Raw genomic sequence first — 15,816 nt, forward strand, 5'->3', positions numbered from 1 at the left:
TCAGTTCATTTTTAAAACCTTTAAAAGCAATTTTGGGTTCTCATTCTTAGTGATTCCAAAATGATGTTCACAAATTACATGACAACATTTTATAACTCCTATGATTATATAAACAAGAGCCACAGGAATTGTTTTGAAGTAGTGATGTTGTAGGTGTCTTATTGTAGTACATACATGGTATATGATTACATACAGTTTGTAGTCCTCCCTAAAATACCGGGACAAAATAATGTAAGTTTAAATCTGCCCGCTGCAGAATCCTTCAGTGATGTCAAAGATAGGATGTGGAGTTTCTTCCTAGAATACAGAAGCAAGGTTCTGTTAATTAAAAAAAAAATCTAAGTCAATTTAAGAGACTAAAATTGGTCTGGTACCCTGTGTGAGTAAATACTTGTCTTCCTGTTGTGACAGCTTTATATATATCAGTTGAAACAGAAGTTTGAAAGGATTCCAGTTCTTCTACTTAATAAAAGTTAAAGGCCAGTACAGGTAGAGAGATGCACTGCCGAAAGCCACAACTGGCAGTTTTTATTATCTTTAATGCAATTTTAAGTCAATTGTTATATTTTACTATGTAGTATCAACTCCTAGGCAACCAGAATGGCAATGTAGTATATTTGAGAGTTAAATATAATCAGACTTGAAAATATTCCAGATACTGAGAGAGTCAAGTTGAATCATCTGTTTTTGTGGTTTGAGGATTTCTGAGGATGGTACTAGATCAGAGGTGTGATAGGATAACAAATTAAACTTATTAGTTCTTAATTATTTGGATTTAAATAAATGTACCCATCTGATGTGATGGGCATGTAAGTTAAAAGTAGTTACCAAACTGATAAAACCGATGACGAATTATGTATGAACTTGCCTCTCCTTCCAACCTGTCAGTGATGATACACAGACACAGCATGTAGGCATTAGCTTTGGTTTCTAAGGCTTTCTAATTGCTAAGCTTTGTTTCACCTATTATCTATCTACCTATTCACCTATTCAGGTGACTCCCCTGGAAACCCATCTCCCTAAATCAAGAGTATTTGAACTGAAACCATCCTTAAATTCTTTGGAAATTACTCATTTTCAGTAACCTAGGGGGGTTTTAAACAAGCTTCATAGCTTGCTTTTATGTCCTGAGTAATCTTTTAAGGTTCTTCTTCACAAGTGAGTAGTTGCCACTGTTTAAAATTCCTTGTGAATGTGCTGGGATTCTGCACTGATTATACCCATGCTAGTATTTACATTACAAGCCATTGGTCTTGAGGCCCGTCTTCATGACTTCAATCAGCTAAAGGTTTTGTGATGGAGTCTCTTCAAGTTTTTATTTGGATTTCTGGGAGAGATGACACTCCTGCAAAAAGGTAACCCTTTATTATAGCAGCATGTGTCTAACAACTGCAACAGTACAACTAGACACCTTTCTTGTCTTGTAGAAGGGAATGACTCAGGCCTGGTCTACACTAACACCCCAATTCGATCTAAGGTACGCAACTTCAGCTACGTGAATAACGTAGCTGAAGTCGACATACCTTAGTTCGAATTTACCGCGGTTCAGACGCGGTCCACACGCGGCAGGCAGGCTCCCCCGTCGACTCCGCGGTACTCCTCTCGCTGAGGTGGAGTACCGCAGTCGACGGCGAGCACTTCCTGGTTCGAATTATCCCGTCCAGACCAGACGCGATATATCGAACCCGGAAGTTCGATTGCCAGCCGTCGAACTACCGCGGTAGTGTAGACATACCCTCAGTTACAGTAACAGAACCTCTGTATGGGTTGTCTATCCTTTAAATATTTGTAAGGTCTTGAACTTAATTCGGCAGTTTTTTCACAATGGGCCCATTGGTGCTGGCACAGACTGGGAGTACTTATTGGGTTATGTGCTCCAGACTGGCGATCCCTCATTTATGTACTACTAAGGACAGAATCAGATTATTAATTCTATTCCAAAGAAAAGATTTTTTTTTTATAGCTGAGGGTCCGTGGCCCAGAGAAGAAAATATCTCTGCTAAGTCAAAGGTTACTTGTCACTTTATTTTATGTAAGTTAACATTTTTATTAGTTTATCAGAAGCCTATGAATTATTTCATCAGTGCCTCCAAATACAAGGTTGGAAAGCAGAAGAAGCCAGAATGTTTCGCTTCCTGCATTTTGCAGAGAGCCTGGGAGTGAGAAGGGGGATTCTCACATCTGCATAAAATGTGTACACTCATGCATCCATAGCTAAAACGAAATTTACAAGAAACCTAAACGTATGAAAAGAGAATTCACAGATAATGTACTTAGTCTTAACTCTGCCCCCTGGTGATGTGATGAGAAAATCATAATCTGCAGTTACTTTATCTAATCATAACTTCAATTTAACAATGACCACCAAAATTAGAATCATTTTATTTTAATCAGACTTGGTGTGCCAGCTTTGTACTACTTTGTTACACACATTCCACATGAAAAAGAATACTTCTGTTTAGATAAATAGCATACTACCTCCCCATGAATATCTGTTGTTCTTTGAGGAGTGTCTGTGTGGGTGCTCCATTTAGGTGTCTTGACGTCCTGCGCTCGTAATCGGACATTTGTGGTAGCAGTGCCCGGTTGGGCTGTGCACATGCGTAGCAATCTCGCACACGTGCCAAATGGTTACATAGCGGTGCGCAGCCAACCGCCCCCCAGTTCCTTCTCTACCGCCTTTGGCTTGAGTCGCAGCGATCAGCAGCACCCTCTCCTACTTCAGAAAAAAATAATAGATAATTCACAGTGGTAATGTATGTTTAGTTGTAGTTAGCTTCCCTATCCCCTTGCCCTACTCTAATTTCATTTGGGGGGGAAATATTTTTTTTTCCCCTCCTACTTCCCCGGTCTCACCAGCAGGCATACAGCCTTAGCCTCAAACAGGGTTTAACCCATTTTTTCCTCTAAGAGACCGACTCAGGCATACTAGGCTCACCTGGTTTTAAACGCTGCTTGACTTGCAGACTCTCCATACTGGTCTCTGACGGCCATGCTCAGTGTGCTCTGCCTCGGCGAGACACCCATTACTCAAAAGTAATTGCCCACATTGCAGAAAGCTGACAACCAAGACAAGAAAAGCCAGGGATCTCCAACTGAAGCTACTCATGATGGAGAAATCCCTCAGGCCAGCCTCCGACCCCGAGTCTAGGTCACCCCCTGGCCAACAGTCGCCAGCGGCAGCCTCGGACGGGCTCTGCTCCAACAACAACTGCCAAGGAGTCTACTCCTAGAAAGGCTACAAAAAAAACGGTTGCAGATATCCCCGCACCGAGAGTCGCCCAAAAGAAAGCGATCTCCTACTGAAGGATCTGCCCCGGTACCGATGGCACTGAGAGCGTCGGACCACGAGGCACCAGGAATGTCCAGCACCAAGAGTTCCCGACGAGCTAAAGTCCCTATGTGGGCAAGCGCTAATGGAGGTTCACGTACTGAAGTGAAACCTTCCAACGTGGCACCCACAGAGCCAAAGAAGATCTCGGCACCGAGCAGTACAATGACGCCACCTGCTGTACCTATGCCGCACAGCTATAAATCCTCGGCACCAGTAGCTTCAGATCATGCTCCTAGGCCGTCCACTGTGCCATCTCTGGCACTGAGCCTTACGGTACCACAGCAGTTCATGAGGCATGTGGACCTGATAGTGACCTCAACACCTGAGTCTCTTCTACTCCGCACCAAGAGTACCCCATCCAGATTGGTACCAAGCCAGCTACTCCCTGCAGATCAGCCCCTCCTATCTCCAGTGATGTGAAAGAAGAGGATGATGCAGCAATACACACTGCTCGCCAAAGCCATGTCCATCTCATCACCAACCAGCTGCAGATATACGAGAATGGTATGGTCACGCATGGGCACCTCCCCCACCACCATTACCACCTAACTGGTCACACTGGAATCCATGGGCAGTGTATAGGGCCCAAAACCACAGGCCCCCTAGCCTGCCTCGGTCCAGAACAGCCCGGTCCCCTTCACCAACTGTCCCGGCACCCTTGGAAACACAAGAGGAAGACACTGAGGACACAGCTGAACCTAACACTTCACTGCCTACTCACTTCTCACCTTCATCACCAGACAAAACCATAATGCTACGACCCCCTACTATGGGGGATGATTTCAAATCCTTTCAGGACCTCTTCAAAAGAGTTGCTGAATCCCTAGACCTTTCGTTGGCATAGCTACCAGAAGCCCAACCCATCAGCAAAGATAGCCCTGCCGATAAATGATGCTATTATGAAACATGCAAAAATCATCTGCACCACCCTCGTGTAAGAGGCCTGACAAAAAATATTATGTGCCAGCAAAAGGAATTTTCATTCACATATCCTGCACCAAACTCCTTAGTGGTGGAGGCAGTCAATCAAAGGGGGAAACACCAGTCCTGAATGACCCCATGTGATAAGGATTGGAAAAGGCTAAACCTTTTCAGGCGGAAAGCTTATTCCTCAGCTACAATTCAATTCCAAATAGCCAATTATGGTGGCCAAATATACACACTATTTGTTCGCCAAAATGTCAACTTTTATTGAAAATTTACCAGATGACAAAAAAGAACAGTACAAGGCAAATATTTCTGAAGGGAGTCTCATCCTGAGGACAGCCCTCCAAGCATCCCTTGACTCTGCAGCCACGGCACCATGATCCATCATGACATCCGTTGTCATGCGCCGTGCCTCGTGGCTCCGCCTCTCCAGGTTCCCAAGGGAGGTCCAGGCAACAGTCGAGGACTTACCCGTGGAAGAACAGAAACTATTTGCAGACAAAATGGATGTTTTGTTACACATCCTAAAAGACTCAAGGGCGACCTTAAAAACCTTGGCATTTTCGTACCTGCAAACAAAAAGAAACAGAGCAGGTTTTCCAATCAGATATTCCAGATTATTCAGCCCCAAAGACAGTACGACCAACAGCATACCAAAGACAGAACAGACGTCGGCAGAGCCAAGATCAGCCTTCAATGTTTCAACAATCCATATCTAAATAGTCATTTTGAAGGTGTGGTTGAGAGCACGAGACTTCCACACTCTGACTCTGGAACCAGAAACCGTCCTTCCCACTCGGAGACTGTCTGTCACAATACTGCCCAGTCAGGAACACCATCGCAACAGACAAATGGGTTTTAGAGATTATCTAGAAGGGCTACTCCATCCCTTTATTTCTCTCCCACTTATCGACTCTCCTTCCCCTTCCCTCTTCAGGGACCCCTCTCATGAGCACCTGTTACAACTGGAAATAAACCACCTCGTACTATTAGGTGCCATGGAACCCGTACCATTACAACACAGGGGGAGGTTTTTATTCACATTACTTTCTAACTCAGAAAAAGACCAGCCGGAGGAGACCCAGGCTGAATTCACGAAAACTCAGCAAATTCGTGAGAACACGACATTTCACAATGGTGACTCTAACGACAATAATTCCGGCATTAGAGAAAGAAGATTGACTCTTGGCCCTCTACCTTCAGGGTGCTTATTCTCATATCACAATCCACCCGTCACACAGAAGATTCCTGAGATTCACCCTAAGGAAACAGCATTCCCAATACAGAGTACTACCCTTCGGCCTTTCCACTGCCCCAGAGGTTTTTTCCAAAGTCCTCGCTGTTGTTGCAGCTCGCCTCCTCAGACAAGGAGTGATATTTCCATACTTAGACAACTGCCTTATAAGGGCACCAATGCTGCAAGAAGCAATAAACAGCACGGAGAGCATGATAACCCTGTTCATGGACCTAGGGTTGCAAATAAATGTACAAAAGTCCACACTGGTTCCCATCCAAAAGTTGGAATTCATAGGAACCTATCTTGTGTCTTACAGCAACAGCAATGTTACCCCAACAATGCTTCCTCACTCTAGTCAACCTAATTTCAATGTGATGTACAGCCCACAAACATCCACTAGAATGTGCTTACAACTCTTGGGATGTACGTCAGCGACAACGTTTGTTGTAAAACATGCCGGACTCCACATGAGATGTTTGCAGGCCTGGCTTCAAACAGTATATATACCGCACAGACATTCTCTCAACAGACGCCTCACAATGCCATGCAGAGTAAAAGACTTGTTAACATGGTGGACATAACCAAAGAACGTCTGCTCAGGAGTCCCTTTCCAACAAAGAACTCCAACCACGACAATCACAACAGACGCTTCCCTAATAGGTTGGGAGGCACATCTACTCAACAATATGATCCAAGGCTGCTGGTCCACAGCAGAGTCCAACCTGCACATAAACTTACTGGAGCTATGGGCAGTCCAAAATGCATGCGACAACTTTCTCCCTGTAATCAAGAACAATGCCGTCAAGATTCTCATGGACAATATATCGTGCATGTTTTATATAAGCTGCCAAGAGGGAGCACGATCATGCTTCCTATGCATCATCAACAACATAGAGATATCGACATCCTATCTACTAGGATGTCAGAATACAACAGCGGATCTACTAAGCAGGGATTTCTCACAAACCCACGAGTGGGAGATGGATCCTGGAATTCTCAAATCCATATCCAAACTATGGGGTTCCCCACCATAGACCTATTTGCAGCAGCTCAGAATGCCCACAATGTTGCTCCAGAGCAGGATTGGGACACCACTTCCTAGGCAATGCTCTCTTCATAAAATGGGAGGCGCCACTGATGTGTGCATTTACTCCGACTCCACTCTTAAGCCAAGTCATTCAGAAGTTCAGGCAGGACAAGTCCAGGGTCATTTTCATTGCGCCCACATGGCCGAGACAAACATGGTTCCCATACCTGCATCAGATGGCAGTGAAACTGCCTCGAACATCACCTCACCTATCACAGGATGCAGGACACGTCCGTCACCCCACCCTTCCAGTACTCCACCTCAAGGCCTGGTTACTCCATGGCTGACTGGGGTCGAGAGTAGGGATGTAATGTTAACTGGTTAACCAATAAGCATTAGTCTTACCGGTTAACCCCTGGGCCATCTGACTGGCCCCAGTGGCCCCCACGCCAGCCGGAGTAGCTTCAACCACGCCACTTGGCCCCAGCCATGCCAGCCAGACTGACACCAGGCCCGGCCGGCCCTTTAATCAGTTACCCATTTAAATGAAATATTTTTAATTGTTTAAACAGTTAACTTTTTAAATGGTATTTACATTCCTAGTCGAGAGGGCCTGTTCTGAGGAAGTAAAAGATATATTACTGAACAGTCAAAAACTAAGCACAAGAAAGACATATATCCATAAGTGGAAACAATTCTGCACCTGATCTTACCCTAGTCGTCCCCCCTGCCGAGGATCCTTGACTCTTTATTAGGACTTAAAAAATTGGGGCTATCCACAAGCTCCATCATAGTACACTTGGCTGCTATTCCTCCTTCCACAACAAGGTGGACGGGATCATTATTTGGTCACCCAACAAATGCTTCCTTAAAGGCATTGAAAAAACTTATCCCACTCTAAGAAACCTTACCACCCATGTGGGACCTCAACCTTGTTCTACGCGCACTCGTGGGAAAACTGGTTGAACCCCTTGCAACTTATTTGTTGAACTTATCCACGAAGGTGGCCTTCTGCATTGCCATCACGTCTGCAAGACGAGTGGGAGAATTAGGTGCCCTAATGGCACACCTACCTTATACAACATTCTTTAAAGGATAAAGTAATCCTGCAACCACATCCTAAGTTCATATCATGGTTGCCTCCGCCTTTCATTTAAATCAACCCATTTACTTACCTGTATTTTTTCCGAAGCCACGTGTACTAGAGGGAGGCCTCCCTCCCGTCCACATGTGGCTTTGGAAAAAATACAGGCAACAGTGGGTATGCACTTAGGATGTTCTCAGAGCATTAGCTTTCTACATTGAAAGAACAAAAACGTTTAGAAAATCGCTTAGACTATTTGTTTCCATAACAGAAACACGCTTGATGGGTCAAATCATCTCAAAACAGAGACTATCCAAATGACTATCTGGATGTATCCATTTGTGCTACCAAAACAACAATCTACAACCTCCACCGGGAGCTTGCACACACTCCACCAGAGCGCTGGCAGCATCTGTGGCCTAGCTCTGACATTTGCAGAGCAGCTACCTGGGCATCAGTCCATACTTTCACTAAAGACTATGCTTTAGAACAACAATCAGCATCAGATGCTCACTTTGGATTTACGGTGTTATTCACCATCAGTAGACCAACTCCGAAGCCCCTCCCCTCCACTGAGAGGCACTACTCAACAGTCACCTAAAGTGGAGCACCCACAGGGACGACACTCAAAGAAAAAGAGAAGGTTCACTACCCTCCCATCTCCCCTCTACTTCGGAGTTTCAGGCCGATTCTCTGAGCTAGAAAAGAAATGGGGATGGTTGGTTGCGCACCGTTACGTAACCGCTTGGTGCGGCGTGAGACTGCTACAGTGCGTGCGCGGCCCAACCAGGTACTGTTACCACAAATATCCGATTACAAGCACAGGGCATCAAGACACCTAAAGTGGAGCACCCATAGGGACAACCATCTTGAAGAACAGTCCTTGTTACAAAAATAATACATGATACAAAGTAGTTATAGAAGAAACAGAAGGGAAGATGGGAGACTTACGTTGTTATAACTACAGAATTAAGTTTTTAACTTGCCTGTAAATGTCAGTGTTTTCAAATGGTGGGATTATTGTGTTCAGCTTCATAATTGAATTTCCGAGGCTTCTAACAAATGATTGTTTAAACTATTGGTGTTTTTGAAAAGTAATGAACATTCAGACCACTGGTGGTGTGCCTGCAGTCCTAACTTCACCTTAATGAAGATTTTTTATTCGTTTGCCTTTACAAATTACTTTATAGGATCCAGGAGAAACAAGTGCTATTTTGTGCACAGATTGATTGGCCTTATGTTTTAAAGTGCTTAAATGGTTTCTTTCCTGAGGTTGTAGATTAAAAGAACCAGGCACCTAGAAGCTGGTACTGTATGGAAAAATATTGTTTACGTTGAGTTTGAGGGAAGATAAGATGGCTGAAAAGTTTTGCTAATTGATTTTTTTTAACATGGCTCAGAAAGTATGATCTAAAAATGTGGCTTTATGATGCACATTCCCTAAATGTAACTTAGTCTAGAATTTACTTATCCAGCTACAGAACTTACTTGCCCACCTTTATTGTGATGACTGTTAATGGACAAAATGAGATCTGAATTTACTTTTCCCTTCCAAGATAAAATTACTATCCTTGAATGAGTGGAATATTGTAAGGCTAAGTTTACTATAGGTACAAGTAAGTAATTATATTTTTACTGCTGTTAATATAGATGATAGGTCAATTGTTTACGAAATTTAGAGTTTGAGTGTCGGCATTATGAAGGGTGTTCTTCATATATTTTGTAGTCATGCTTTAATATTTATTATTAGGATCACTGTAATATTTGTCTAAATATCTTTGCAAGGATTTACAAAATATGTAATTGCTTTTCAGGGAATGGTACCATTTGTATTTGTGGGAACCAAGGACAGCATCACTAACGCAACTGTGCTTTTAGATTATCACCTTAATTATTTAAAGGTGAGGAAAATTATATTACACTACTTCAAAGCTTTTGTAATAGTTGACAAGGAAATTTAACAATTAAAAAGGGTCTTAAGTGCTTGAACCTTTAGGGTTCCTAGTAGAGGTGATTTTAAAAATCTAGTAGAGATGATTTAAAAATTGTGTGTGTGTGTGTGTGCGCGCGCGTTCGTTCTCCAGTAGGTCCTACCATGCTATTAAGGTGTCAGACTGTCAACCCAGGGAGGGGACAGTTGTCCTTGTTTTTTGAGGTTGAGTGCTGGATAAAATATTTGGAACAAATAGACTATATTAGTAAGGATTGGGAAACAATGTCTTCTACATAAACTTGACAAAATTACAATTTTTTTTAGAAAGCTGTGCTAATTAATCAAATGTTTGATAAAACAACGGAGCTAATAGTTGAGGATGGAATTGATTTGACCTGTGCAAGAATCATCACTGAATTGTTCTCTTTTGTGCTTCTCACTATTTCCTTTTGAACAAAATGGTGGAACATTAAAAGAAATACCTCAGCACAAGGCATACTCTCTTAAGAACCAAAGGAATTAGAGGGAAGAGAGACTTCTGCCCACATACCTACTTAATAGCCTAGACTCCACAGCAGAGCACAAGGAGCACTCAGGGCTGGCAATGACCAGAGGAGAGGTGCACCAGGACTGCAACTCTCAGCTAGTTGCTTCACAAAAGGAGAGTGTGGGAGCAAATGTTAAATCCATAACATTTACATAGCTGCCATCTGACTTAACTATTAATGTTTACAAAGATGGTAAAGTTTTACTTAAGAATCTTAAGTGGATGGTAACAAGTTTGAGGAAACAGTTAGGTATCCTATCTGATTCTTGGACTCTTGGGATAATGATACTCAACCAAGGTAACTTTTCCCAGTGCACTTTCTCTGTTGACCTTTTGCAAGGATCAGATGAACAGCATGCATAATCTCATCTTTAAATCATCTAAGTGGTTTCTGAGTTTCTGGTTGTGACTACCTTGCCCTCCCCATATTTCTGGAGCCTGGTAGAGGAAAAATAAGAACCACTGAGCTAGAGGAAGCACGTGCCTCACTTCCTCCACCTTTGAACAGGTTGTTTGACTCTTAAACTTAAATGTGAAATAGTTAGGGCCAGAAAGAAAAAGCGGCAGCCTTGCAGACTTTTCTAGCAACAACTAATTTTTGCGTATTTCTAGTATGTTGACTTGAAGGTTACTGATCTCTGTTTCTCAGGAGTGAGTTTATAAACAACAAATACACACCTCTTTCATGGCATGTTGCTCTGTGGTTTATTTTCAAAAACTAGAAAACATTTCTAATACATTTCCACACTTGGGTAATTGAATAGCAATTATATGTGACAAATTGTTTATTTTATATAGGAGGTAGACCAACTGCGTTTGGAAAGATTGCAAATCGATGAACAGCTCCGACAGATTGGAGCTACTTCTAGACCACCACCAAATCGTACTGACAAGGAAAAAGGATATATGACTGATGATGGTCCAGGACTTGGGCGAGGTAGTCGACCCTACAGAAACAGAGGGCACAGCAGACGTGGTCCAGGCTATGCTTCAGGTAGTAACTATCAGTATGTCTGTAATTTAAGATTGGTCTTCTGGACAATGACTTTGTTGTCATAATTTTCTGAAATTGTAATCTAGTAAAACATAGTGCTTGAGCACTGGATGTTTCCGGGGATTAGTAGTGGAGCTTTTAAAATTAGACTAAAATTGTTATTCATCAAGAGTACTAATTATAGGAAGGCTGCCCAATATCCTACATGGAAAAAACATGTAATTATTGTTCAGTGATTACCAAACTTGTATATCTGTTATCTATCTTAATACGTTGAAGGGTAGTAATAGAAAAGAAGCAATTAAATGGACTGAAGTACTGAAAACAGAAACCTTCTAAAGTAAAATGTAAACTTTAAGATTTTACAGGTAACTAACAAAACTGTGTAATTCATCATCATGCTCATTTGCTTATATATGTTTTTCCTATCCCTAACCTTTCAATTGTCTGTGTCCTTTAGACTGTAAACTTTCCAGGGCAGGAACTGTGTTTATATTCGTGTTTGTACAGCACCCAGGATAATGAGACTCCAGTTCTCATTTTGGGCTTTAGGCACTACCATAATATAAATATTAATCAGATAGGTATCAAATTTGTTCTTATCTCAAGAAGCGCAGAAAAGTGTTTTCTTCAGATTTGTTTACGATCAAATGTGCCACTGAATGAAACTCTTGTGTGTTCAGTGGAAAAGTGTAATCTTCAAAGTGGAACTACAATGATACTTAAAGCTCACATGCCACATCTCCCAGCAGCTCTTTAATATCTTGTTCATTCAGAAGCAATCTGTTCATTTCATACTCAGAAAATGGCATAGATCAATTGGTAATTATGCCATAACAACTGAAAGGTAAAGACTTGAACTTGATAAGACCATTGCAGCCTTCTTTTATACTAACATCTTCAGTGGAGCACAGAACTAACTTTTAAAATCAATTACTAAAGCATTTTGCCCTGGTTAATTCATAGATTCATAGATTCTAGGACTGGAAGGGACCTCGAGAGGTCATCGAGTCCAGTCCCCTGCCCGCATGGCAGGACCAAATACTGTCTAGACCAGCGTAATACTACGCTAGACTGATATGCTCACAAGTCCACTATTATAAGCTGCAAGTGAAGAAATAAAAGGGGTTAAATAAATAAAAGAATCAACATTGACACTAGTGCAAATGGTTAGTTAACACGATAAATGACCTTATGATACCTACAACCATCCATACAAGGAAAAAATTTTTCCTACTTAATATTGATTGTTCATCTGAAAAGAAAACTGCGGAATATTATTCCAGGTAGCAGAAGATTCTACCAAGCATGCAAGTAAAAGTATAATACAGGTCTTTGCCGTTTACTTGGACAAGTAACAGAAAATGAAAAAGAGAAGAACTTCTGAGGTGAAGTCATTCCAAAATTTTGGTATATGGAAGTTCAGCATGCTCTTTAAAAGCCCTTGAGAAAGAAGATATTCCATATCTTCAGCCTCATAATTAGTTGATTGAAAAAGAGGGATTGATGTCCCAGTTTCCCAATGACGCTTGAATGGATAGGTACCTAAATTTATAAAAGCAACAGAAGAGAAAGTTCAGTGTGATTAGACAGATTGCAGGCTGATGGCTGCTGGTTGTAGTCTCTGAAGAAGTTTGGCTTGTTCTCATTAAAGAACTATAACCTTACAGAGATAATTTTTATCTATAATCTATATATATCTATCTAGATAGATAGATATAGGTGTATGTGTGTGTGTGTGTGTGTGTATATATATGTAATAACCACTTTTCTAATAGAACTTTACAGTTGCTTAACCAGCATTACAGATTCTAAATGCAAATAGAGATCATATATTGAACACAGAATAGGAAGAGGCAGAACATAGCACCTGGACAGCTGTCTGGAGTTAGTTCCTTCCCTTGTAGCATTTAGAATCCAAGATTCAGATTTCTGCTCAGAGTCTGTTTTTGAAGAAGACAGTTAGTTTGCCTCAAAATGGTAGAAAAGTGAAAGTACAGTCATGGAAGATGGGAGAGTTTAATTCAGAATTTTCTCAATTTTTTAAAATGACCTCCATTTTTGTCCAGCCATCAAAGCATTAGTCATGTGTGTTCTTAGCACATTTGAGATGGTTTGGTCAAAATTGCATAATATGCTAGGTCAGTGTTTCTCAAACTTGGGCCACCGCTTGTTCAGGGAAAGCACCTGGTGGGCCTGTCCGGTTTGTTTTCCTGCCACGTCTGCAGGTTCGGCCGATTGCGGCTCCCATTGGCTGTGGTTCGCCGCTCCAGGCCAATGGAGGCTGCGGGAAGGGCGGCCAGCGCGTCCCTTAGCCCGTGCCACTTCCCGCAGCCCCTATTGGCCTGGAGCGGCGAACCGTGGCCACTGGGCGCCACGATCGGCCCAACCTGCAGATGCGGCAGGTAAACAAACCGTCAGGGGCTTTCCCTGAACAAGCGGCGGCCCAAGTTTGAGAACCACTGTGCTAGGTAATGGGGAAAAAAAGCAAATAAGTTGATAAAAGCATATTATCCAAGATTTAACTATCAGTACTCTTTATGTTGCTATTGTGTTTAGAATTACAAGTTTTTCACTTCGGATGATTTGTGCTTTTTTTCAGTTCAAAGAAAAAATACGCTAGTGAAGTGAATTATATACTGTGTCTTTCATTTAATAATACCTTTCAGGCTTCGGGGCGGGAGATTCTTTGGGTTTCTTTTACTATTTTCAGGGTTGGGAGGATACAAGAACGGTCAGTGTTTGGGGGTTGGAAAAAATAACAGCAAACTTGATTAAGAAACTCCTTTTAGTACTTTACCCACTTCTGCTTCCCACATCAGGCCACCACACATTGTCTTCTTTTTACTTTCTCCATTCAGGGGTTAATAGGCCAAGAAGTTCAAAAATAGGAATCTAAAGGTAGGCTCCTAAAACCCACACCTAAAAAAATGGTCTGATATTCAGAAGTGCAGAGCACTCATCAGCTCCAACTGAATTCAAGTTCATTTTAAATGGAGGATGTCATGGCAGGGAGAAATTGAAGTGGATTTATGGAATTTCCACCCATCCACTAATTTGAGTCTTTATTCAGCAGTGGTATGCTTTTTGTCAAGTTTTGAAAATCTAGCTTCAGCAGTACAATATCAGGTAAAAAGTGAATGAGCTAGTTTTTAGTACTTCTCCAAAGTTCTACATTTTAAGGTCACTTTTAATACGGCTACTGCAATGTACCACTGAACTTCACTAGAGTATATTTTATGTATTATGAATATAACATACAAAATATTGGGACCCCAAAAACCTTTTGATAAAAATGAGTGCTGTATTCAAACTTGGCTTTGTCTGTTCAGAATGTGATCTTTAATTTTGAACTTCATAAGTTTACCATTAAAGACAATTGAATTTAATTATCCCTGCCTGGTGGGTAAATATAGAACATGACTTGCCCCTGGGAACTGGAAGATTTTCTTCTGAGGTTGACATTCATGTTACCTAGGTAAATTGGTACATAAACTCTGTAACTAAGAGCTTTATTTCTGTCAACCAAATTCTACTGATAGTGGAGCAAGAATTTTAAATTCACTCATAAAAGGAAGCTTGTTGCAGTGTTAGTTGGTTGATATTTCTACAATAGTCCATTAATGAAAATAGACAATTACTTTTTTTAACTCTTGATAGGAACTAATTCTGAAGCATCAAATGCTTCTGAAACAGAATCTGATCACAGAGATGAGCTTAGTGATTGGTCGTTAGCTCCAGCAGAAGAAGAACGAGACAATTACCTTCGCAGAGGAGATGGACGAAGACGTGGAGGTGGTGCACGAGGCCAAGGTGGGCGGGGTCGTGGAGGTTTCAAAGGTAAATTGAGATTTAGTTTTCAAAAAAGAAAAGTTATTCAATATTGGATTTTTGAATGAAGAATTCTGCTCCATTCACTTCTTCATTTCATCATTCTTTTGTGTAGTATTCCTGAATTGTGAAATATGGCATGTTCTGGTTGCCAAATAATAGTGTCAATTTTAATTTAATTAAACTAGCTTTACTAAACAAATGAGAACCACTGTTTTAGAGACCCACTGATAGCAATACAGTGGAGTCGCATCATAGACGCATTTAACTTACACAATTTTAACTATATGCACCCGGCAAAACAAAACAAAAAAGAGAAAAATAACAATTTAAATACTGTATCTGTAGCGATTCCGCCCGCCCTTCCACTCAATGAGCGTTTGACTATACGCGATTTTTGCCCTTACGCACTGACTTCAGAACCTAACTCCCGCGTAAGATGCGACTCCCCTGTATTTTGATTTATAGAAGTTAATTCTCCCCTTTAATAAATAGCTTGGATTATAGTTTGTTGCTCTCCTGACAGTTCAGCTCATATATTGCAACACCTTGTTTCAGACCTAAAACGTTGAAGGGGACTTGATGTACTCTGATTATTTAGTGTTCGTAAATCATTTTGAAGGTGAAAAGTAAGAATACAGTTGCTCTCCGGACTGTACTGGAGTTTACTGAAAAGTTTCAGAGTCTGATTTATGACTCTCCATCCAACATTTGAATATTGAATACTGCTACCCAAAAAGAATGCCACGTATTGGCTCACAATCTCTCACACTCATTAATGGATCACACATCACATTATCTTAGTCTCATACATTCCACATATCAAACACATGGCTTCCCTCCTCCACTCAGTTGTCTAGGGACTCCACTGTATATCATTCACCTTCCAAGTGAAAATCTGA

At 41.4% G+C, this 15,816-nt stretch overlaps 1 protein-coding gene across 3 annotated transcripts in view; it reads left to right on the forward strand.

Annotated features, from left to right (window-relative positions):
• The window catches only part of FMR1 (fragile X mental retardation 1), a 52,182-nt gene that overhangs the window by 27,443 nt on the left and 8,923 nt on the right, over positions 1–15,816 (forward strand). For all 3 annotated transcript variants that reach the window (XM_024206118.3, XM_024206116.3, XM_024206117.3), the window contains 3 exons: positions 9,424–9,510; positions 10,888–11,083; positions 14,744–14,923. In XM_024206118.3, the coding sequence (XP_024061886.1) occupies positions 9,424–9,510; positions 10,888–11,083; positions 14,744–14,923 (463 nt within the window). The remainder of the gene's footprint in view (positions 1–9,423; positions 9,511–10,887; positions 11,084–14,743; positions 14,924–15,816) is intronic.

This window comes from Terrapene carolina, unplaced genomic scaffold, assembly GCF_002925995.2.
Source record: "Terrapene carolina triunguis isolate 2854851 unplaced genomic scaffold, T_m_triunguis-2.0 Scaffold131, whole genome shotgun sequence".
In the NCBI taxonomy this organism is placed as follows: domain Eukaryota; kingdom Metazoa; phylum Chordata; order Testudines; family Emydidae; genus Terrapene; species Terrapene triunguis.